Source organism: Helicoverpa armigera, chromosome 12 (assembly GCF_030705265.1).
Source record: "Helicoverpa armigera isolate CAAS_96S chromosome 12, ASM3070526v1, whole genome shotgun sequence".
In the NCBI taxonomy this organism is placed as follows: domain Eukaryota; kingdom Metazoa; phylum Arthropoda; class Insecta; order Lepidoptera; family Noctuidae; genus Helicoverpa; species Helicoverpa armigera.
The window spans coordinates 1,373,369-1,399,816 of NC_087131.1; the positions used below are offsets into that span (position 1 = coordinate 1,373,369).

Consider the following 26,448-nt stretch of genomic DNA (forward strand, 5'->3'; position numbering starts at 1 on the left):
TTATTCATTTCAAATAATTTGTGTTAATAAGCTTTTCTAGTATCTAGTTATTTCGCATTTGATTGAATATCTTGCTTCGGTGGAAATAGAAGTCAATTACTGCCTGAAGGATTTGTTTCATTCCAAACCAAATTACATCTTAATCGGCTCAGCCGTTTTTTCATAATTCCATAAACAGATGCGCAAGCTTGTCCTTTTTAGTAAAATGTAATGTGTTTTTATTTGATTATTTTAACGTTCATAGTAAACAGTAGCCTGCCATCTAGAAATTTAGTTATTACTAAAAATATAACCTCATTACCATAACAAATTCTGAAACAAACAACCTAACGAACTCTAATATCTAAAAGAAATTAACTAATACATTTTGTGTGTACATTTGAATATGCAAATGTGACTAAATTCGTGGCTTGTACGTTATTATGTAAAATAGGGTGCGATCGACCGGCGCGGGCGCTTAACCCTTTCATGACGGGATTTCTGGGAAATGTCATTAAACTTAGAGTATGTAACCAACTGGAACGGAGGCGAAATATTTCTCTCTCTATGCGAAATAAATCTGCCAATTTATTACGGAGGGTAATGCAACAAATAGAGATAGATTGGTCTTGAAATTTTAACCCACTTCCCATAAGGGTGAGGTTCTCAATGCGTCGGAATCTTTTATTTTTTCAAACACAAATATAGACTTGACGTAAACTTAGTGTTTTCGTTAGTATTAAGTCCATTATTCTGTATCAGCCAATGACATGTATATATGGCCCTTCTTAAACAAATTCTCATAGAGACAAGCAATTAAAATATGGTCGAGATTTCGCATGCACTTTAGAGGTAGTCTTTATTGTTTTGGCTGTTTCAAACGATTTTTAGAGAAGTATGACCAGCGGTTTCTTTGCCAATTAAGAAGGCAATTGGCGTCTCCAGTTGGCTACATGGCCTTAATCATAAAATCCTAACGCGGGGTGTGGTCATTCTCATTTGTTAGAGAACCGTATGTAATCAGTTGCGTATGTGTGTGTGTCGGATAGAGGGTTGAATATGTTTCTCTTGATTTCTCGCATAATAGTAGGTGCTATGATAATATAATGCTATATGTTTACGTTTTAACTAGGGCTTTCAATACCGGTATTACGGGATCCCGTAATACCGTGATCACGGATATATTTTGGTCTTTTTTCAATACCGGTATTGACGAGCCAATACCGTGATTACGGTATTACAATCTTTTTATAATTTTAATTATTGTGGTTTGTTGTAATAAGTAGCAGGAAGTTGTATTAAATAAGATAAATAACTACGTACTCGTAAGATGTCATCATCATCCTCCGAGCCTTTTTCCGCCAATCTACTTGGCAACGCTGCAGGGAGTCCAGACAGAACAGACCATATATCAATCGAGTCAAAGGCCTTCTCATAGTCCACAAATGCTAGACACAGGGGCTGATTATACTCTTCGGTCTTCTGTGTAATCTGCCGCACTGTGTGGATGTGGTATATGGTGCCGTATCCGCTCCGAAACCCAGCCTGCTCCGGTGGTTGGAATTCGTCGAGTATTCGCGCAAGTCGGTTCGTGATCACTCTTGAGAACAGCTTATATACGTGGCTTAGGAGGGAAATGAGTCGATAGTTCTTCAGCAGGGTTTTGTCTCCCTTTTTGAAGAACAGGACGACAACACTCCTACTCCACGCCTCTGGAGTTCTCCCTTCAAACAGGACGGCGTTAAAAGCTTCTGGAGCTCCCCCAGTAGCTCTAGAATCCTCATTTCCGGGATCAGGTCGAGATGCATGCGATGCGTATAACCGGCCATAGAAATTTTCAACTTCCGAAAGGACTGCCGGCACCGAAGAAATGACTTCTCCACTTGTTGTGGTCAGCTTCGTCAAGTGATTTCTTCCAAGAGATTGTACGAACACCTTTGACCCCCGATTCAGCTCAATTGCTCTTTCAATGTCAAGAGTATTGGAGCACCGTAGGTCGTGTCGTACGTGCTTGTTGATCTCTTGGTTTAGAGCCCGCTTAGCTGACGAAGTGACAGGCGGGTTTTCACGTCGTTTCTTCATAAGCCCTAATGTCTCTTCCGAAAGCTTTGATTTCTTGCCCTTACGCTGCTTGTTACAGAATATCGACCCTTCCTCCCTGAGGATCTGAACCACATATTCGTGGTTCTGGTGTCGTTTCCAACGTCTGTTGTGGTTTCCACGGCGGCAAATTTGACTGGAAAGTTTCAGATCCTGAAATGGTTTGGAGCAGTGTTGGTCGGAGCCTAGCCTTCATCAGACGAAAACGTTCGGCCTTGAAGTTGATATTCAGAGAGCCTCGGACAAGTCGGTGATCGCTACCGGTATTAAACCTATTGATCAAGGAGACGTCTCTGACTATGTGCTTCTTGTTCGTCATGATGAAGTCAATCTCATTTTTAGTCATAGTGCCTGATGATTGACGCTGGCTGGCTACGATTGGACGCTTTTTAAACTAAAGGATTGTGTTTTAAAAGTTTTATTCGATCTAAAATTAAACCCCGATTTCAAATTAGACGAATTCGATTTGACAATATTAAAAAATATTTACAACAGCCTTTCTGTAGTCAAAGTAACTGTATTAAAATTTGAAAACGGGATGCCAATTTACTAAAAGCGGATATTGCGCTAAAATTTATGTTGACGAAGTTAGATGGTCAAGCTTGCAAGCAATGACTTAAGTCAAAATCTTGCAAAAGCACTTCGAAGACGCATAAAGGAGCTATCTGGAATATTGCAATATTAGCATGACCGACAATACCGTGATCACGTGATCACGGTATTGAAATTTTTAATACCGGTATTGATACCGGAATTGAAAAAATCCGGTATTTGAAAGCCCTAGTTTTAACCCATTAGTTATGCGAATATTAGGAATCTTTTAAAGATGTCTTAACTTACATTAATAACCCTAACTATTCCTATTTCTTAGTTAGAATTTCATCGCTGTAAATTGTCTTGCAGTGAAAGCGTAAGTCTGGCGTAGTTTCAGATTAAGTGTAGGTACCTACCACAAGAGATATCTGTCAGAATAATATTTTAGTACAAGAGTACAGCACGAAATTTATTTTTTTTCCAAAATACATGAAGTATTCAAAATAGAGTATTTAAATTCTGGGTTGAGGAGGTCAGATAGGCAGTCGCTCCTTGTAAAGCACTGGTATTCAGCTGAATCCGGTTAGATTGGAAGCCGACCCCAAACATAGTTGGGAAAAAGGCTCGAAGGATGATGATGTCGTGAAGTATTCAAAATCATACCATACATTGATTTATTTTTCATTTATGTATTTAATGAAGTAAATTTTACAGTACCCATTAATTGTTACCACGCAGCGTAAAACACAGTGACCACAAAAAGGTTCACGGAATGTGGTCACATTGTTGGTCGCGTTATGTTTTTGCAATTACACTGTAATGGGTTAAATTGCTTTTGTAGGTCACTCGGATTGGGCTGTAGGATGTTTTTTTAATCATACAAAGCATGTAGGTTTTTGTTACGAGTTTGTTTAACACAAGTAATTTACAAAATAGAATAATTTTGAATACAGTCGGAAAATATTAGAATAATATAGGAGCATTTATTTATTTGATTTGGATTGTTGCATACATACAAAATATACATACATCAACAATTTTATTTATTTTATTCAACAGTTTATGTAGACAGATGCTTAAACAAGAAGAAAAATTAAACAATCAAGTAGTTAATTCCATATAATAGTAGCTCGTTCAATAATGAGTTCTATCCACATTCATTTGGAACTGGAACTCAATTCAACCCTCAAAAATACCAAAAGGATATTATGTACTTAGATACAAAATCATAAAATCCAAAAAAATATAACCCCAAAGAAATGCCATCGCAATCCCAACACGTAATTCAGACCTACCGCATTCACAAAACAGTTGTTTCACCAAAATCGATTGCTGCACCCTCCCCCCCCCACGCTTATTGCGCAATTGCAATGACCTTCCACTTTGACCCTGACCTCTAACATTATGCTCCCACCCACGCAGTACCGAAATACCAAAGTTCGTAACCCAACTGCAAATATAAGCACGATATACATAGCTGGGTTTGTTAGGCAACGTGAGAAACTTTCTGTGCAAAAGCAGAGATGGTTGCAGTGTATAAAAATATGGTTGGGTTGAGTGTGAGTGGGCGGTTCATTCAGCTTTTTGATATGATAGTGCAGTAAATATTGTAACTATTGCGCAGTTTTGTACGGTAAACTTTGTTTGTAAACTGAAATGAATCGCGTTGTGGTTTCCTCGTTTGTTGGAGTTTTTCTCTGTGGTTTTTTATTTTGTGTTCTTTTTAATAACTATGTAACTACTACTTATTGTTTATGTATTTATTTTAACAAATGGTGTCTCTGCAATGCATTGGAGCAGGGTTTGAATGTAACGAAAAGTGCCTAATGCTGATTTCGGATAATAATTTATAACTTTGGTTAAATTACTTCATTTTTTAACTGAAGTTTAGAGTTTTCAAAATCACTAAAATTGGATTGTAGATCCGAAAAAATCAAGATTCCTAAGCTTTGAAAACCTCCTCCTTTTTGTAAAATCGGTTAAAAATACCGCATACATTACCACGCTTTTATAAAACGAATAATTCACCAAGAATATTCATAAAACGTAATAAATGTTCCTTGGAGGGAAGTTTAAATACTTTTTAGTGGGACACGGATGGCTTAGGACGTCTCCGTGAATTTAGACCAAGGACGCCGTTAGCTTAGCTCTAGATTCAAGTAAATTGGACTTTATTACCGGCTGGGTTTTTGTGTCAATCTCTTCGTCAATTTGGGCCGTTTTTGGGTGGGGTGTTGGCGGGTTTTTAAGTGGAGAACTTTTAGGAATGGAATGGTGTTCTATTTTGGAGGTAAATAGTTGAATCTTTTTTTATAATAAAATTTAAGTATTTACTGTATTTTGTTAATGTTTGAATGAGCTATATTTCTTTTTTCATTCTTTTTTATGCAAAAATCAACAATTAAACTATTGTCCATCCATTAGAGGTATTTTGAATATAACAGTGTTCTTCGGAAAATCTGAGTAGGCATATCGAACTTTTGTAACTGATGTTACTCTTGTTGATATAGGACTTCAGTTGAATAGGTATGTCACAGCCTTTTTATCGTCCCACCGCTGGGCACAGGCCTCCTCTCAGACGGAGAAGGATTGAGCATTAATTAGTTGAGTATAGAAAGGAATTATGTATTCCTTTAAGTAGGTTTACCCGTTACCTCCTGTATATGCATATGATAAAACTAGCCATAAGTCTTGCTGAACCCTTACTACAATTTCCCCCACACTTGTAAACCCCTTCATAAAAGCGTTTCATAGTTCCCTAGCTACTTATGAACCGGTAATACGGCCCAACTTTGTAGCTTGAATCCTGAAGTTCCGTGAATGCTAGCGGCTTTTGTTTCGTTTCACAAAACGCCCTCTTGCCTGCATAATGGATTAATTCCACAACAAATTGTGGGTACCTACACTAATTGTGGTGAATGGAACGTAAATTTTAGCTCCATTTTTTAAATTGTGGGTTCTATTTTTGAAATTAAAGAGTTGTATTTTAAAATGAATGGAAACTTTTTTTGTGTACTGGCATGCGAAAGAAATTAGACCATAGATATAGTAGTATGACATCCATTGTAAAAAGGAAGGACAAAAACTATAGAATAATATAGTTTCGGTCGTTCTTAGGTCGGGATGGTGAATAGAACTAGAAAACCTTTTATCACGATTTCTTGCAAAACTACAAGTTCAAGTCAAATAATCCAATCCTATTATAATGTTCGTTCACTTTTTTCTATTTTCAATGGCTTCGGAACTGGTCTTGGTATGCATACAGTGGAAGAATATCTGATATGTTTCCAACAGCTATAAGTTTTGCTTTAATTTTACACGTGCTCAATAAAAATACAGAAGTTCACAATAAAAGAGCAATTTAATACATACACGAACTTCATTCACCATTTGGCGGCCACGTTCCAAAAACATGATTTCCTAGTAACGAAACGCGCTGTTAGGTAAAAAGCTTCAAACTATTATTACCAGTAATAATAATTACCATAACATGTTCGCTTTTGTTCTAAAGTTATTATTAACTTGTTTCGGAAGTCTATTTTAAAGTATTTTACGGTTAAATGAAGGCTGCGTAAGATGTTAGGATCAATTGATCTAAATAACTGCGTATTATAATTATAGGAACTACTAGTTTTGTCACGTTACCCATCTTGAAAGTTTGTACGGATGGTTGGTAAGGATGTTTGTTCCTCTTTCACGTAAAAACTACCTGATGGATTTTGATAAAACTTAGCAGTAATATAGTTTACATACAGAATAACAGGCAGGCAGGAATACAGGCTACTTTTAAAGTGCGGGAAGTAGTTCCTTCAGGACGCGGTTGAATCTGCGGTCGGAAGCTAGTAGCCAAAATCCTAATTGATACGTCGAGAAAAAAGATACTATAGTACATATTTACTTCATTTCAGTCCTATATTCACTGAAAACTTGTCCAAATCATCTCAATGTCTTGTTACAGAGTGATTGTATCTGTTCCTATGTTTATCTGGTAAAGATTTATCCTGTACACAATCATGCCGGAACAAATACCGGTAGTTGGGACAAAATATTTGCTTTCTGAAGAAATTGAACCCACGTTATATCTACTTACTTACTAATAGCGCCAATCGTGTAACGTGATTTATTTTCAAAACAAGCTTTCAACCACGTTCAGAAATTACCACTCCACGCACCCGGCTAAAAAGGAACCTACAGCCTTCCTAGTACTGAAACATTTTTCAACTCAGTGCATTAGTTCTTAAGATTAGCGAGTTCAAAGAAGCAAATTTTCAGCTCTATAATAAAGTACCAAAAAAATCTTTTTTTCTTCATTTTATAAGAGTGATAACTTGTTATAGGTACGTCTAAGATATTCGCTGCCGTTCTATTATTAATTATTAACCTTGGAACTCGCAAATTGTTTTAGGTGAAATTTAATCTGGCGTCAGCCTCTGGGGTGCTAATACACTGGATGTATTTTCGTGGATTATAAAGTTGCGCATACACTTTTGTTGTTATGTTAAACCAGATTTGGGTCATAAGAAAACTTATTGCTTTATCTTTTCTCATTAACATCGATGAAATTAGAGAATGTCAATTTTATAAAATAGTTAACTAAATTGTAAACGTAGCAACTTAGGTATAAACCAAATAAATAATTCTACATGTATCGGGAACCTCAATAACTCAACATCATAATCTGTGTTACCGGTATTATTGACAAATAAATTATTAGGACCATTTCTCAGTTATACCTTCCTATATAATTTAATCATAGCTTTTAGTGTAATACCTAAGTTTTGTACACATACCAATTGGCTTAATTGGTTTGTGAACTTCCAAAGCATTAACTAATATTAATAACTTTAGTCCTGTGGGTCATTAGGCTACCTCTATTGATCTGAAAGACTTAGTTTTATGACTAATGGATTATATGGGTTTCGTTTGAATGTTAATACATTGGTAGAGAAACTAGAAAAAGAAAGTGTGAAGTTAATGTTGAAAATATATCGAGTGACGCAATGATTTTAATGCATGCTATCGTCATATGAAAATATCTGTTCAATGTGAGCTTTCAAAGTAAATGATTCCCAAGATAATACATTTATTATTATTTTTACGTAATAAAAACACTAATCACCCAATTGGACTTCGTTAAGGACTTTTCTTTCAGTTTTATTACTACGAATTCTAAGTCCTTTCACCCCAAATTTTATTTCTGAAAATTCCCAAAGTTTTTCTTCGAGCCAGTTAATTAATAAAACTAATTTCTGTTACAGGTAAAATTGAATATTCATCCTTCGTACTGAAGATCGTGAATTATGAAAGTACGGCCAGGTAAACTAATTGTAGCGAAATGTTAGCCGCCCTTTAACTTGCGAAATTTGAATTAAGTAATTTTTTAATTAAGTTCCATGCTTCGAAGTTTGCGTAACTGAATAAGGTGACTTTGGGAGATAGATATCGCGATGCCGTGACGTCAATGTAAATTTTATGTGGATTAAAGTTTGTAAAGTTAATTCTTTATAATTTTATTGATACTGTTGGCTTCTGGCGGTATAAAGTTAATTCTTTGAATTTTCAAATATACAAGTAGCATCCAACGTCTTAGCGGCTTCTAGTAGGAACTACTTCCTCGATAAATGGGATATCTTACACCGAAATATTTTTCAAATCTAAGTAGTGCCTGTATTTGGTTGTTTTCACCCTAATGGCTCCGAAACTACTCATCCAACTTGAAAATTCTGTCACTGTTGGGAAGCTACACTCTTCCCGATTAACATAGGCTATATTTTATTTCATCACGGGCAGTAGTTCTCACAGGATGCAAGTGAATCCGCGGGGTACAGCTAGTATGTAATCAAACTAATCTCAACGAAGTACCAGCTGTCTTTCCATTCGAATGATAAGCGGCTGTCACTTGTTTTTAACCAATAATAAAGTAAAATACAATATAATCAGCAAATTGTATGTTTGTAAACAGATTTATTGAGGTTATCGGCTTGTAGACAAATGTTTAAATGTTGTAGTATGTTACTACATACGTACATGAGATTCTATATACTAATATTATAAAGTTGAAGAGCTTGTCTGCACGCGATATTATCAGGCACTAAGGGACCAATTTGGAAAATTCAAAAAATAATTCATTTATCAAGGAAAGCTATATAGATTTTATCCAGTTACGCAAAGTTTCCACAAGACGCAGGTGAAACTGCTAATGGAAGCTAGATTCAAAAAGATATACATATATAACACTCAGAGGTTGTAGGCATTTTTTTTAACATTTTTGTTTCCCAAATGTTCATATATCAGCACCGTACGATAATGTTATATTAAATCCTGTAAATAGAATTTTTACAATGACATAATAATGGCATATGGCAACGGGTTGCTATATAATAACGTGTGTATGAGAACTCTTATCGCGTTTGATAATAAATTGTGTAAAAATAACTCTGTTGCTATACAGTTAATAGTTTATTTATATTGTTATGCAAGGCATGAGCAGAACTGATTTTATAAATTAGGTTACATGTTTTAGTTTTTTTTTTTTTTATAACAAGCTGCTATGCTTTACATAATTTGCATGCCCATGTGACGGTAGAATATGGAGAACTTTTACTTTTATAACCTAACACCTGTACCTGTACCCATGTTTGCAAATAATAAATGACTTTGACTTTGACTTTGACTATGACAATTATATATTTTTTTAAGCTGGGAGAAAAACGGACGTCTACAAGCGCTCTGAGGCTCTATATCTCGGTTCTAAGGACCGACCATTTTTATTTACTTACAATGTACACGTATATTTTGATGCATTTTTTTGTAAATAAGATGAACTGAATTATATTTATTTTTCAAACAATTTTTCTTAACATTACCTACGTAAATCAACTATTTGCATCCCAACCACAAGGATGTTAGCAATACATATTTTTGGCTGCAAAATTGAACTAAGAACAATAGCAAACACCACACCTAACCTCGTGATTTTACTATTAAAGTACTACAATAAATATTTTGGCTTAGTGTCCAGAACTTTGTACTCACCATGCATTCTATAAGTGCTTGACTCACGACTTATAAACCATTCTTAATTCTAATTAATCGAGCTATGAAAGTATATGACCAGTTTAACTTGATCTTTGATACTAACAACATCTGAAACGATTGGCAGGTTAAAAAAATAGTGATTCTAATTAATCCGCATTTTAGACTGGCCAGAAATATAAGACAAGTTTTTTTTATTAAAAAATAAATTTAATATTTATTAAGATCTAACGCAGAAAATATTCAGAGTGGGGGCTCGTGACGTCACGTCTGTGTAAAATTTGTAATCAGAAGTGACATTACATAAACTGCAAACCTCTTGTATCTTCGTTGATATTTGTTTGCAAGAGAAAATAAAAAATACGTGTCTCTTATTTTAGGGTTAGCTAAAAGACGGACTAATTTAAATTATTTTTTCCATTCATAATGCTTATTAGAAGCCACGACACTTAACGCATAAAGACTAATTTATACTGGTCGTTATTTTTTCTAGGTGTCTGGCACAACGCCATTCAGTTTCAAATTAAGAACGTCATAACTCAATTTATTTGTTTAGGGAAATTGGACCGTCTGGTGATTATTCAAGGTTTATTTTTGTGCAGCTGTGCTGAGAGAAACGTGATTTTAATTGCAACAGTTGGTCACGTGCTTTTGGCGCCTAGACTTAGTTTGGTATTTCTGTGGTAATAGAGTGCAATCGTTGGTGCGGGAAAATTTCGGTTTGAAGATCTAAAATTAATTTATTATATCCTAAAATAGGTGGTTATTTTCAGACACAATAACGGGATATAAGGAACTTAATGCATCACCATAGTTTATATACATAGTTTATATGTTTCTAAATGCCATAAAGTTACAATTTATTTTTATTTATTTATTTACAAACAAAGATATGTCCCGTTAATAATTCCCAAATAATAATTTTGTATATTATGATGAAATATTTAAAAATACAATAAGCTTCAAATAGGAATTCTAAAACATTTTAATTATTTTCTTCCTGAATTAATTAGGGTTAACGACCAACATATGAACAAATACAATAATTTGCAAAAAACACACAATAGTGAAATTCACAGTTTTACATAAAAGCTTAACTTCAGAACCGGTTTTATCCTGAATTACTGACTTTCAACTAAGTATACTGTTACAGTTAAATCCCTTTAAAGTCAACGTATAATGTTACTTACGTCCTTTTGTTACTCGAAAGCAGTTTCGTCAACTTTCATAGTAATTCTGCACTGGTATCAAGGTCATACATCCCTTTGGATAATGAACTCTATGGACTTTATTACAAGGTATAATTTCCTTTGACGTACACAGGACTTGACCAAGGTCCATATTCAATTAAGTTGCAAATTTTTTCATTAGTGTTTTTGAAGTTTTTTTTTTGTTAATAATGGAGTGCTGAGAGGGTCTTATTAAAATCAAATTAATTTATTGCTGTATTGTAATGCTATTTAATTGATTAGTTGTGCATACAATTGAACTTTGGTTGCTTTCCGTTTTTGTGTTTCCGCGTTGTAAATGTCTAATTGTTGAGATAATTATAAATGGTTGGTTGTAAAAAGCTTAGGTTACTTATATGCAAATAATTTTAATTGAGTTTAGTTTATTTTTGTAACTGTACGTTAAATTGTCATATGTCTGTCTGATAGAAAAGCTATATTTCTGCCCAGTGTCATCAAAATTAATACAGTAGGTAGTTTTAGCGTGAAATAGTAACTATCATACGCCCGTTACATTTATGATATTAGTAGGTTTTTACATTCCAAAATCTGGGAATCCTACACAATAACTACACTTAATACTCTGAAATGTTCCTATGTTTACTTTACCCATACTTTCCTATTCACATTACTACGTGTGCATTACATTAAAACAAAGTAACAAAATACATTAAAACCGCAAACAGTTGACCAATTTGTTTGTTATTTATCGGCGGTGCACATGACCTTGCATTATCTGTGCAGTTGCGCGATGCGTTGCGTAAAGCGTTTGACCTGCAATGTTCTGTGAAAAAACGTTGAGTGAGTTGTACATGAAATAAGCAAAGAGTGCACCGTTGTCAACCCGATTGCTGTAAAGGGTCTCAGGCTCAATTCCCAGGTAGACCCGTAATCGTTTCAGGTATGAGTTTTTGAGAAACTTGCACCAAGTAGCCCGAAATTTGGAAATTAGTAGAGATACAACTGTGCCCCGGATATAATGTAAATGTCGGTCCTGCACCTGATCTCTCTCCGGTCGTGTCGGACAGCCGTCCCATCGGGTTATGAGAGTAAGAGAATAGGGAGTGCTTCTGTGTATGCACAACTGCTTGTGCATTATAATTAACATTTATAATAAAAGGATGCAATGGTCTTTATCTAAGTCAACATAACCATGCAGCACAGTTGGCGGTCCAAATTGATTTCACTTACTTTGTTCACCACAAGTTATACAGTTGTACAGTACATTACAGAGAAAATAATAAACGATCGCAACTTCGGCACTGTTTGACTTTTGTCAGGAGGCTAAACCTCACAATAGGACGACAATAGGCTCCTACTAAACACATAAAATTAGCCTATCATTATTTTTTCTCTACTTTACTATTATATGGCTATTATCTTACAGCCAGGTGTATAAAAGTGGCCTTGTTGCACGGCCTTCGTGTTACCTTTCCATTTGAATAACAAAGTTCAGCGTGGCGGCACGTTTCAGTTAATAAGAGGCTCTTTCTAGAGTGCAGCATCTTATTGTTTTGCGGAATTATTATTATTAATAGTAAGCCTTTGTTCCTTATGGTGATATAGAATATTCACTTTTGGTCGTAGGTTAGATAGGTAGGTTTGATGAAAATGAATTCATAAATGGGATTGTTAAGAATATGTTACACCAACAAATTTCTTCTAGAGTAAGTTTCAGTTTATAATTGAGCATGATTTGCTTTTTAAAGAACAAAGCTTATCAATCCAATTAATCCAGTGTTTCCTAAAAAAGTGACAATACTTACAGTCACTTATATCCTTCTGCAGTGTATAGATAAATAAATATCGGTGCAGTTTACCTCTTATCTTCAAGTATAGAAATGAACAGATGCATAAACCTGTCATCGTCATGCGATATCTTTAAGCTATGGCGCTTCAGTCAGCTGATAAGTCTTCAAAAATCCCACTGAGCCATTCAAAATTCATCCATGTTAGTTTTGTTTACCAAATACACAATTTTCCACTGTTTTCTTTATCAGTTATGCATTTGTTATCGAATCGTTTGCTTATCGATTCACGTTTTAAAGTCATGGCCAATTTGTGTATCGTCATTTGTTCTACTTGATACTGATATAATGGGGAACGATGCCTTAGGAAATGCTTGAAAGACCAAGTTTAGTAGTCCCATTGTAAATTTTGAAGGTAATATATCTATTTATCTTATAGCTTGGAGTCAATCTATAGGTGTTATAGCTATTAGCACAATTTTTATTTGTGCTACAGTGTATATATTTCTTTAATAGCTATCTCTGTTTGTCAGTCATAGTGTCATTCAAACAATCCATGATTATCGCTCTGGCTCTATTCCCTTCCTCTATATTCAACCTGTCATGTTCTGAGACTAAAAGTCCCTTAATTAAAAAATTAAATGAAACTTTTTTCATCCTTACGTAAATATTCCCCGTGCAGAGCAAAAAGAAATAACTTTAATAGCTACATTTTTTGATAAACTCACTTGAAGTAGACCCTATTTCTCGGAATCAAGCAACAAGTTAATCTTTCCTTATAAAATCTCTGAAAATCGTATGTTTAAATATTCAGGGCCTTACTACAAAAACTTTAAACCCTGTTTTACACTTGTCTAATAAAATTTTGGCTGAAAAATGAACCATATGTCAACGTCATAATTTGACATTTTTTTAGACAAGGCATAAACTGACGTTTAAAAGTTTTTGTGGTAAGACGGTCAATGTTCTTTTTTCGAAGCTAGAAATACTATAAGGCTCAAGTTAACTGACAACAAAAACGACAGTTTTATTACAGTTTATTAGTACATACCTACAGTTTACTATGAAAAATAAACGTTTACGCGCAGATGAACTTGGGTTTTACGGTCATTCCCATTATGCTATCTATCCATTGTTTCACTAACTGGAGATAGTAATTTGACATTACTTGTATGGGGCTAATGTGTCAAGCTTCTATCTCTAGTCAGTAAATAAAAAGATAGCTCAAATATTGGAAACGGCCGTCAAACCCGTGATGGAAATTTTTGTGTTCCAAAGAAGCAATGATTTCGCTCTTCATATGTTTATTTGGGTATTTTTTCTTACTGGGGGATTGATAAGAACTGCCGTATCTATTTCAGACAATTCCGCGGTTTTATCTAAATCACACGTTTTAGAAGCACGTGTTTTGTTTCGTTAGATTGTTTGTGTACGATATTGTATCTTTTTACTTTTGAGATAAGGATTACTTTTACTTGATTAGATATTGTAGCTGTAGGTGTGTGGGGATCAGCTGTTAAATGATTAGTTCCTGTAAAAAAGGTTTTACTTGTTTCAAAAATGTCTACATTGTAATTTATATAGTTTTAAGTAGACAACTGACTCACCTTTTCTTAATTCAACTGGGCCTAGAAAAAAAGTAATGGGTTTATCTGAGCTGGAGCCTTTGATCTCTTGAGTTTTGTTACTTGAGGATAAAAGGAAGAATAACTAAGTAGGTACCTACATATACTTCCTTTATGCATTTTGCACACGAATGTTAACTTTACCTACTACCACAAGTTTAACCGCAGCGAGGCAGTGTGCAAAAGTCCTCAATTAAAAATAAAATCTATAAACATATAAAACCTAAATAAAGCGCCAAATTTGGACAAAGAAAATAATTGTAGCTATTTCTACATACCTCTTTCAACTATTTTAACTCTGGTTTATTTGGGATATTACAAATTACCTACTTGACAAATTCCCTCGCATGTCCAAAGCACTAAAATAAGTAATGCGCAAATCATTGTGTTTCATTTGTTTTTTTTTTTCGCCACGGGGCTTGTACCACCACTTCTGCTGACCAGGAAATACACATAGCCAGTTTCCTTTTTATTTTGAAGTTATCATGACTCAGAGAGACACAATTTTAATGTGCGTATTAACTACCTATTGACTCAGCATTTAATGAATCATCGTCAACAGTCTTTTTTACTGTCCCACTGCTGGGCACAGGCTTCCTCTCACACAGAGAAGGATCGAGCATTCAGCACCACCCTTGCTCAATACGGGTTGGTGATTTCTGACAATATAGTCCAGGTTGCTTTGAGATGTTTAACACACGCTCATACTTGAGAGATTGGTTCTTTACCCACTAGGCCACTACGAGTGCATAAATGAATGTAAAAGAGATTTTAAAAAAAGTTTCCTTCCTATCGGTCTCTTTGACCGCTACCTATCTGCCAAACTAATAAGCATGTACTCGTAGATAACAAATAAATCATATCGATTAAGAGATAGAAGCGATGGGAATTTCCAAAATAATCACGATTAGCCTAAAATTAATTATTTATTTGTATTTAATGCTAGTATTAGCATGATTGTGTAAGCCTGATACAGTATGAGTGTATATTGATAAGATAGAAAAAGCCGGAAAAGATAGAAAAGGAGGAGTCACACTCCTTGAAAATGTAATTTTCTGGAAATTTCTAGAAAGCTTTCTCTTGTTTGTACGTTTGATTCAAATAAATTCTTAAAGATCCTCAACCAAATGGTAAATAATTAGAAACACATTTTACATACATGATAAAATCACCCTATTCACCAAATCGAAAACAAACGCTCCAAACACAAACGTCTCAAACATTCGATATAAACGAGAATCGAATCGAATGGAATCGAGTCAAGTACTTCAATCACTCTCGACCACTCTCACACATATTCGGATCACACTCGCCGACTTCAAACTAGCTCTTAACCGAGTCAAATGTGTGATTCGATATCGATTCGTTAACAATTTTGGAACTTCAGGACATAATGCAAATCAGGTCAAATACAGGAAAACGAACTAGTTAAAAAATCAGAGCCTCTGTGTAATTTGTATTAAATATGTGAAATGTAGAATCAATTAAAATATTCAAGTATAAAATTGATAATCTTTTTTTTGGGAAGTCGCTTCAAAACACTCTGTAACAGAAGATATTTATGAAAAGTCTTAATGGAAAAAGACTATGTTACATGCTATAATTTTGATGAAGTTATAAAAATTTAAAATATTTATGAGTACTTGGTTGTATTAATAAATATCGATAGTAAGTACTTACAACTGAAACAATCAATAAATCCAAGATTTTTATGATTGAAACAAAAAGGTCAATCAATTCGTACAAAGTTTCATATAACGGAAGGTTAAAAATACAGAGAGGACAGATAAATGACATGATTAAGATATCGATCGATATAAAAACCATAAAGATTCAGAAATCAGAAAGTTGTCATCATAAAGTTCACTGTCAGGGCCGATACTTTTATAAAGGCCGCTCGTTGTTATTATTTATAAAGGCGATCGTAATTTGTAAATTATGGCGTATAAGCATGACATCAAGCCTTATTGGACTGTTAACTCGATTCTTTATTGATACTTAAAGTTAAAAGGACATTATGTTTCCTTGAACTATTGCTTCTTAGATCCTTGCTTTAGTACTTAATAATATTTGTGTCACCATTTCATTAAAGTTGTCTCAAAACGGCTTCAGCGTGTTGGCTTCGGTCTGGTAGAGACATACAAATAATAACAAGCAAAATACACTGTATATAAAGGTCTAATATCAAACCTTGTGGCATTCCTCTCAAAAAAATTCTGTACGTCATTTTTCTGCCAGGTGTTTTATGTAAAATCTTTTGCTTTGGCTTTTGAAACTTATATGTAGTAAGTAAGTACCTAAAGATCTCTAGCAACAGAAGTCAATAGCATTTTATTTACGCAATCTTCTAGTAAACAAATGATATCGTCATATCACCCTACATTTTTATTACCATGTTATTGTTTAACAGCATCAATATGCATGTCTTAATGAGATTGAAAACCTTTGAACTATCAAAACGTGTCATTTGGTTCATTCATCTTGACCTAGGATAAGTTTTCTGATAATATTTACTATTTTTGATACACTTGAATAGTACTTGAAATTTTGATATCAACAGTTTCGCGTACAAAAGTAATATCACTGATAAAGGTGCTCAGAAACTAGCCAGTCAGTACATTAAAATAAGTATGCCTTATGATGATAACATACAATTTAGAAACCGCCCCTTAATCTTCAATCTAACCTTCAAACTTTAAAGAGTATAATTTGACACCATAAATTCAGAAAAAATATTGCCTTCATTTTAATCAAAAAATTAATTCCAAAGAGATTTGTAAGGCCTCTCTTAATCGATTTGAATAAGATCTTGGACATGACAGGGCAAAATATAAAGGGCTTACACCAGATACTAAGTAATCCTTTTCTCTCAATTTATGGGCCAAACCTGATGGCCATTTACAAAAGTTCTTTGATCGAAGATCTGACAACAGAAATCCAATGAATATTAAAACCTCTTCCGTGAAAACTGCATTTTATTTACGGTCTTTAGTTACAAAATAAAGTCCAAGGTTACTGGGCAAAAGAAGAATAAACGGTCGCTTATTTTAAGGAACGATAAAAAACTGCTCGGTGTTCTTACTGGAAATCAGTACTATAAAAACAGTTGAGTTTTATTTTGGTTTGTAGAAACAGTTCTTTAATTACTGAGAGTTTATCATCTTAACTTAAATGTGAAGTATACTTTGTCTCTTCTATTCCGGTATTTTCAACGCGAATCTCAAAAACTCTTCCTTGATACAATAGAAGTTTTGGTATCGTATGGCTTTTCATCGTAGCCATATTAATATTCAGATTTATTTATGAAATATCAACGCTAACTTCATCCTTTTCAACCTTCTGCATTTATTTGCATTCAGTTTTACTTTCCTTTTTCGTCCACACCTGATCTGATGTAAAAACGTCTTCCCACTTACAATATACGATCTTAACGAACAATAATAGTCGTGGGTATTACCGCAACATAATAAAACGGTCTATTTATAAAGTGTATGTAGGTTCGGTCCGTTCACGGATGTGGACCGTCCTTGAGGCAGGGCCGAATGCTCCGATAAGGTACGGTAATAGACACAGATTGCTAAACAAAATACTTGACACCCTTGCGATACACGCACACATGCGCAAAACACTCCTTTACTTGGAATTGTGAACGGACTCGCGTTCGGTCCCTTTACTTCCCAGTTGAGTTCGGTGTAAATTATCTATTTTTATTTGTGTGTGAGAGAATATAAGAATCATAGTGCTATCGGTTCACGGATATACTTCTTGGCTTAAGAATAAGATGATTTTGAACTTGTCAAAGCGTACACAGGGATTGTATAAATTCAAATAATTCTGCGATGACAAGATTCAACGCCTAACTACGCCATCGTCACTTCACTCGCTGTCATTGATATCAATTTGACCCTTCGACCACTTTCTTAACAAGCCGATTTGGTCAAGCCGACATTCAGACGCGTAGCCAATGGGACCACGTCGTTCATACTTAGTATACGTTACGGATCTCAAGTACTCGACCACATGGCAACGGAAACATTATTTTTTGTTTATCATACATACGTACCAATCAATTTACACGTATTTGGCATCAAGCTTGTTAAACTTCCACTGGAATTGGTGCAAAAGTTTTTGTGTATGGACACTTTTTGTAGGTGTAAATTATTGGCCGATAAAATTAGGCTTGCAAGGCAACGCTAACATATTTGGGAAATGATAAGGATGCAGTGGATTTCGTAATAGAGTTGTTGAATATGATAATATGAGGTGAACCAGATAGTGCTAATGTTATTTGTGCCAAATATCTGACAAGCCAGTCACCACGAGTGAAACAGAATATGAATGAAACCATTCAAGCATACAAAGGTGCTCTAACACTATTACCGTTGAATCACATTCGAGGGACAAAAAGATGAACAAGTGAAAATACCCACATCCACATAATCGTTAAGATAGCGATCACAAATATGTGTTACCTCACGTCTAGATTACACGATAAACGCCAGCAATTAATTCGCATACGAAGTCTTAATTACTAACACAACAGGATCGGGCAAAAAATTCGTACGAGTCATATGTACTTAAGATATTTGCACGTACGTGTTAGAACTGATAAAAAATGGCTATGCAGGCAACAGATAATGATCACAATGATTTAGAGGAAGCTATAAATATTGAAATATAAATTACTGCGAAGATTATTAAAACAAAACTCGGTACAGAGTCTAAGTTACGCCAACATATTATAGTGTTTCGTCATACTTGAAGTTTTCGTAACAAATGCATACGTTTGTTTTTAAAATAATGATAGTACTGGGATTCTTGTACGATTTATTGCGACAGAGTAGAAATAAATATGACGTTGGCACTGATTGTCAGCTGTTATTGAATGGGCGTTGCTATGCGAAGGGCTCTTCTTTATTATTCAGAATAAAATTAAGGACAGTGGATGGGTTTTGATTGGATCCCAAATATTCAGCTTTGAAAGGTTATGTTAGATTAATGAAAGTTAATTGAGTATTTGACAACGGTTCAAGAGCTGAATATCATATTGACTACACTATTAGATATAACCAAAAATTTGGAAATGAGACTCAATTTTCGGTTCTTAAATAACCTCAACTTACTCAATCAACCAATTTTGATTTCAATAAAATTAGCGTTACTCTAAATTCAACACAGCATTGATACATCTTATGACGTCATTATATGAACCGGTTTTCGACCAAATCCGTTTAAGAGCACAAAGACCCAGTGACCTTGGCGCTAGGCGACAGAAAGAAAGGACATTGAAAACTGTTCCACATTGAGAACAAAAAAATGGGAATTCTGGCTTGAGGTCAGTTTTGGCATTAAATACAGGTTGGTTCTCAGACGAATCCGGGAGATAAATTATAGTTTGTAGATCCGGGAATGTGAGGTTTTATGAGGCCGTAGTTGCTTGATTGTTTTATTAGTTTATAGCTTGGCTTGTGTCTTGTGTATTTGCTGAATAATTTGATGTTTGGCTATGTTGACGGTCGGGTGTATCAAAGGCTTTTGTTAGTTCTAAAGATTTGCTGTATGAGTTTGATTCCTGTTGAATTCATAAGCTTATAAATCATTCTTTGTGTCATCTTTTCTCACCATAGGTTGTAGTTTTAATTCAAATATATTTTTCTAATGTTTATTTGATGTTAATAGGTCTTGAACTGGTCTTCCTAGTGAACTTTTAAATTGATATCAGGAAGTGACTGCGTGTCTTTCTGAATCATCTTCAAATTCCTTATAATAGTATTTAAATGTTTTGATTTCATTTAAATGAAAAAAAAATCGTACATGATAATATAAACGTGAGCCAAAAAAAATTATGATGATTTTATTTTATCGTTTTCTAAAAATAATAACATTATGTAGACGAAAAAACGATCTTTAAAGATAATGAACATGATTATACAGTAGCAATTAAGTTTTTATTGCATGATTAATTTTAAATTGCATTTGATGCATTGTAAATAAATCATTGTATGTTTTATTTATGATATATTAAAGGGTATAGGATATATTAATTGGTATAAATACTGCAATACGCACTTTATGTGCAATATTTGACGCTGTTTCAAGCAAAGCAATAAAGTCCAATAAAGATTTATGCATTTTTGTGTAGCTAGTTTACATAAGTATATTAGCCTATGTACATATATTAGCCCATATACAATTATTATTCTTGTATGAAACACCGACAAACTAACATACATACATTCATATCCTATGACTATCTGGGACACAGAAAAACGATGAATATTATAAGATCAACCTGTGTCACCGTGTCCATTTGTGTCATCATCATTCTAAAACTAACCACTACATTTAGAACAACTACACAAAAAATCCAAAGACATACAAACATCTCTATGAAGCCCAAACAGAGCTTGTGTGCCTACTTAGGTATTTTTACCCCCATAAAATTTTTGTTTGTTACAAAGACAAACTAACATACAACCATATCCGATAACTTGAATCCTATAAGTTGAATATTATGTATCACTATATCTATGTGTGATTCCAAAACCAACCAGTGCATTTAGAACCTCTGCACAAAAAATCCAAAGACATTCAAACATCTCTATCAAGACCAAATACAGCTTATATGTCTGGTCGACCTCAATAAATCACAGAATATGAACACGATCTAATGTTGTTATTTGATAGTCACCTGCGTCTCCGAAAATGGCGAGCGTGTCACGATGTTCACGATTTGGAAGTGCGTCTGCATTTGCAGGGTTGGCAATGTGACACTATTTTTTAGGATTTTTGGCCTTTTTTAGAGCCTCAGAAAATTTCATAAAACCAGGTTTGATAGGTATGAAATGATTTACGATTCGTTCATGGGTGTTTTAGCATGATAGTACTAGAGAAAAAGAAATGTCATCCACAAGAATATTTGATTAAAGTAGATACGTGTGTTTTTTCAACATCAAATTGCTACCAACATAATAACATCCAATTCCCTGAATCCATTCCTTTCCGTTCTCGTTTAAATCTAGACCCCTGTGTCTAATATTTTTTTATCCTTAGCTTCCTTAATAATTTTATAGTCCTTCTTTGAAACCTGAAAGCCTGACCACAAGTTGCAGAAACTTAATTAATGTAGGGCCAAAAAACCACGAGCAACTTTCTTCACCAAAACGGCAGTATACCTTAGCCTGATTACCAGCCCTACATACTCGCAGTGAATGAACGTAAGATTATCAATATAACGTAGCGCCTTGACTCGGCACTGACCTACATCGATAGATAGTACTTTCGATTTTATTCGATTATCCATCTCGATTCTCGGTTTGGTGGTATCGATTTTGGGTTTGAAGAATTTGGTTTGTTGTTTTGTGTGATCGAAGTTTTGGTATGGTTGTAATTTTATGGAAATTGTTAACACTAGTTATTATTTTTTATCATCATCATTTAGAGAAAAACAACATGCGTATTTCTCTGAATATTATCATAATTTAAACATGCCAAAATTATTATAATAAATTCCAAAAGATAATTATAATACCGATACTAGGAAAATATAAGTGGGTAAGTTCAATGAAATCTATTTTTAACAATCGGTTTTATTAAACAGTTTTCATCATGTTTTCGCGGAAACTAAGTTATCTATCAAATTGACATTGATAATTACTATACCTAACTGATAAAACTTTCTAGTGTGATAGCGATAACTAACGTGGGGTTTTAATGTTCGGGTTTTTCAATGACAAATTGCTCGTTAGAATTACATAAGTAAAGTATTATTATTTTCCTGTTTTAATACCAATGACCTTCTGAAAAAAGAAATATCTTGTTTATTTCACTACAATGTTTCTCTTCTTCAATGAACTAGAGAAAAAGGCGTTGGTACTTAATTTTTCTGTTTTTCTTCCTATGTCATCTTACACTGTTGATCAACTATTGAAATAACTAGGTAGGTGCCCTTTTCTTATGTGCTAGTCGACAGCCAAAAATACTATTTACTAGCACCATATTGACCATGTAGTACATATGTAAATATTTAAAATGCACTGTCTTTCCCACGCCGAAAACCTTGAATAATAGATTTATTAAAACAAATTATAGGCAATATATATTTTGATGAATGTCTTAACGAAGCACTCGAAAAATATTTTTCAAAAATGTTGCAATTCAATAATAAATGTCAGGTAAAACAAATGTTAGGTAAAATAACGTATGATTATTTTGGTTCTAGGATTTTATCAAACAATTTAATTACATACACAATCTTTGTGTTTCATAAATAATCTAATCTGAAATGCATTGCACCTGTGTAGGTAAGGTATACCTACCTAATACAGAGTAAAGATATGTTTTAAACTAGTTATGTATATGTTAAATTAGGTTATACCAGCACTTAGCTCGTGTCTTGTGGGAACCACTCAGTGCACCCGGATAAAAAGTACCCTACACGTAACATAAAATCATATGATACATGGATTTTCCGCTCTGGATATTACGTATATTAGGTGTAAATATTAGTATTATTAACTGTAAATATTACATCAATTATCCTGAATTAACAATAACATTTCTCACAACAATATTGTTGACAAAAAATGATTCAGTGATTGAATTTTCCAAATGATCGAACAGCGTCCCAGAAACTCGCTGCCAATAATCCTGCATTTTTCAAAAAACATCATAAATAATGTCGCAACCAATATGTACTTGTAAACACACATTTTACACTTGAAATGCCGTTATTAGTATTAACCTTTAAGCAACAGCCTTGCGGTCGCTAAGTGTGACATAAAAATATATCTACATAGTACTTATGGACACACCTTCTTCATAATACTCGTTGATATGATAACATCATTATGTAAAGTGATGCTTGAATGTTTTTGGTTTTAATTTTGTTTGTAAGTAGCACATAGAGTTTTGAATAAATATGTACAGCCTCATTATAATCATTAGCATTTTAGTGCAGTAACCTACGTAGTATTAGATATTGGCATGATGTTTATCATTTTTATCTGCACAGCTTTTTTCCAAATATTGAGATTTTACTCATTTATTTATCGACCAGCGTGACCAGATGTAGGCAGAATTCTGCGGTTCTATCCGAATATGACCCCCAATTTAGGGGTTAAGCATATTATGTATATTATGAGTATTATTAATGTGGACGGATATAGTGGAAGAGGAAGACCAAAGAAACGATGGATGAATTGTGTGAAAGTAGATATGGTAAGAAAGAATGTTACTTGTGAGATGATGGCAGATAGAAAAGTATGGAAGGAGAAAACATGCTGTGCCGACCCCAAATAAAATTGGGATAAAGGCAGGAGGATGATGATGTATATCACTAGAAAGGCGGAAAAAGTTTTGACGAAACGACTGCCTAATTATATTATACACATGACACGATAATATTGTCACACTAGTAGCAGTGTGGACCGTCCATTTGCTTAACGCAGTCCAAAATCATTAAACCACGCATCAAACATTATAGTCTTAGTAAATGAATTGCATTTGTTTCACGCCAAACACGCACTCAGTACTTTGACTTCACACTTAAATAAAGATTAGTGCTATCTCTTTAATAAGTCACGAATATTATTTTTATCATAACTTCGATTAATGACAAGATATTCTGAATATAGATAATCTTCTTTTTTATTTATCAGTTATATGTTGCCATCAGGTGCAAACAGTTTCAGGTGCAAAGTATAGCGTACTGTAGGCATATTACACATTGTATATTTGTAATTCGTTTTTGTACTTTATTCGCTGTATCAAAACGGACTTTAGATTTGTGTACATATGGCATTGTATTGACAATAGACAATCAATACTCTTGATTTGTAGTGTGAAAATGACTTTAGGTACATTTTAGGCAAAAGTCTGGTTAGGGAAAACAGCTGTTTATCATAATTAAAATCTCCTAATATATAATTAAAATCTCCTCCTTAAAGCTGATGGTAAATATATATTGTAGTACATAGTAGAACATAGTATGAGAAGAATTTTGTTTAGTGAAAAATGCCGATCCTTAGTTATTAAGACAAAGTTTTCTTTTTGCCCTAATCCTAGAAAAACAGGTTGTGTTTTATTGCATTCATTAAATTAGAATGTCATCATGATTATGCTATATTATAAAAGAATATCGTCACTGTACTATTGTAGATAAATCTTACTAAGCCTAAAATTCTAATCATAAGCCTTTTTAATAGAGTCCTTAACAGACAGGCTTTAAAATGAAAATTTAATAAAATTCAATTTAATTTAAGCAAGTCCTAACATGTCTAAAACATCGACTATAAAATTGTATGTCTATCGTATATGTTTGACTAGACGCACTAACGTGAGCGTGTGTGAAAGTGAGCGTGTGTGCGTGATGGTGAGCATGTGTGTGTGAAGCGGTCTGAAGCGATAAGTTCAAGGGCGATCCATTCGGTCTTTCATTATCTGACGATGAAATGACACTGTTTTTGCTCTCGGTCCTACTTTTTATAGACCCGGTTCGATTCTATTAATTTCACGCTATATCGGTTTAGATTCGTTTTCTATTTGTGTCGTTATTGGTTTTTGATATTATTTGTGTTTGTTTTTATTTTATTTTTCTGCTTCTGTTCGGTGTTTAGAAATTCGGAATTTTTATGTTGGCTGTTTTGTTATTTTGATTGAGTTTTTATTTTGATGTTTTACAGCAATTAAAATGAATAAAATTGAAAATTAAATTGATAAACCCTATTGTTGATACAATATAATTGCTTCGATATTGCAAAAATAACCTAACGAATGTATTTTATATTTTATACGAAAGGATTTCACCAAACAAACATATTGTTTTGAAAGGTCCCTAAAACGTAATAGTCAAGTAAACAGCGTGGGAGGTCTTTGTTCAACATAAAAGCAAAATGTTCTCTTTCATACAAAAATCTGATAGCAACAAAATGAATTTCCACCGAAATCGGTAAAAATCCCATTGTTGCGACACAATACAATCAACACGAAGCGAGTCAACAAACATATTTACCGAGCGGCTTACTTTAATTGAATATTCTAAAAAGCCACCAAGGGAAGCGATGGCAAATTTCCTAAATAAAGCAACCTCCATTTTTTCGCCATTTATTTTTATCCCCGCCCTTATTATTCAAGCCTCGTAATATATTAAATTTACTTTGTTTTTCAATATTCCCTCATCGCTTCTTTTTAATATTATGAATTTATAATAATTTGTTTGGCAGTCTTATAAGAGTTTTTCACTTATAAAACATTCAATTTATATTCAGAGGGTAGTTTTTATCGGTGCTACGATTCCTTTACGCGTAGGCGGGCTACGCTCGTAGCGCGGGCCCCTGGCGCACGCAACGCCTACGCGATCGTAGCTCCCTACGAGTGTTTGTTTGTAATGACGTCAAACATCACTGCTACTGTAGAAGCCCTACCGCGTAAACAAATTACATTCATTTGTCTAGTTTCTCATACAGGTGCATCGGTGTAAAAATAACACCGCTTCAAGCACTTAAGCAAGTTTTAAGGTCATTTGCATACCATTCTGTTCTTTGTTCGAAATTAATGAAATCGCAGCGAGAACATGTTATAAACAAAACGATAACACCAACCGCGCGTATTCGGGGGGCACGAATGTTTAATCAAACGGCTAGGTGTCATGTCATTAGTGAGTGGCATAGACATATATGTATGTTAGCGAGTGCGAGTGGGACAGAAGTGTAGCAACAAGTCGCGGGCGCGAGGCGCGAGTGGCGGGGCGGGACGCGCGGCGGCACGTTATCGTGTCCGTGACGTCAGGACCCTTTCACTGTCCGAAGTTGTGTGTTCGCGGCTGAGACTTCAGTCCGCGCGGCTCGGTCACAGCGTGAGTACGTCTCGCGCTTAGTGTTCCTAAACTTCACCGACTCACGCGTCACTCGCTAAAACAATACGTAAAATATATCGAAGCCAACTTTCGTCAGGAAAATAGTACACACGCAAACGGCCCGCTCGGTCCTCCGTGTGTTACCGCTCCTGTCGGCTTTGGATCTTCCCCCTGACTGACTGACACCAGCTCCAACATGGGCGTCATCAAAGTGAGCCCGGACGCCGCGGCCCTATACTCCGCCTGCGACATGCTCGATGATATGAAGGTAAGTGTTACGAGAGAAAATCATGTGATGTCCAAAACTGCGATGGCGACGTTCCAACCGGCCAGTTCCGTATTAG

The 26,448-nt window shown here is 34.5% G+C and overlaps 1 protein-coding gene across 5 annotated transcripts in view; it reads left to right on the plus strand.

Moving 5' to 3' along the window:
* The window catches only part of LOC110378579 (terminal nucleotidyltransferase 5C), a 234,872-nt gene that overhangs the window by 186,079 nt on the left and 22,345 nt on the right, over positions 1-26,448 (plus strand). The window contains exon 1 of one of the 5 annotated variants that reach the window (XM_021337913.3): positions 26,024-26,372. The exons of the other annotated variants lie outside the window; for them this stretch is intronic. Within the exon in view, the coding sequence (XP_021193588.1) occupies positions 26,301-26,372 (72 nt within the window). The 5' untranslated portion in view covers positions 26,024-26,300. Of the gene's footprint in view, positions 1-26,023; positions 26,373-26,448 lie in introns of those variants that run through there. 5 annotated transcript variants of the gene reach the window in all.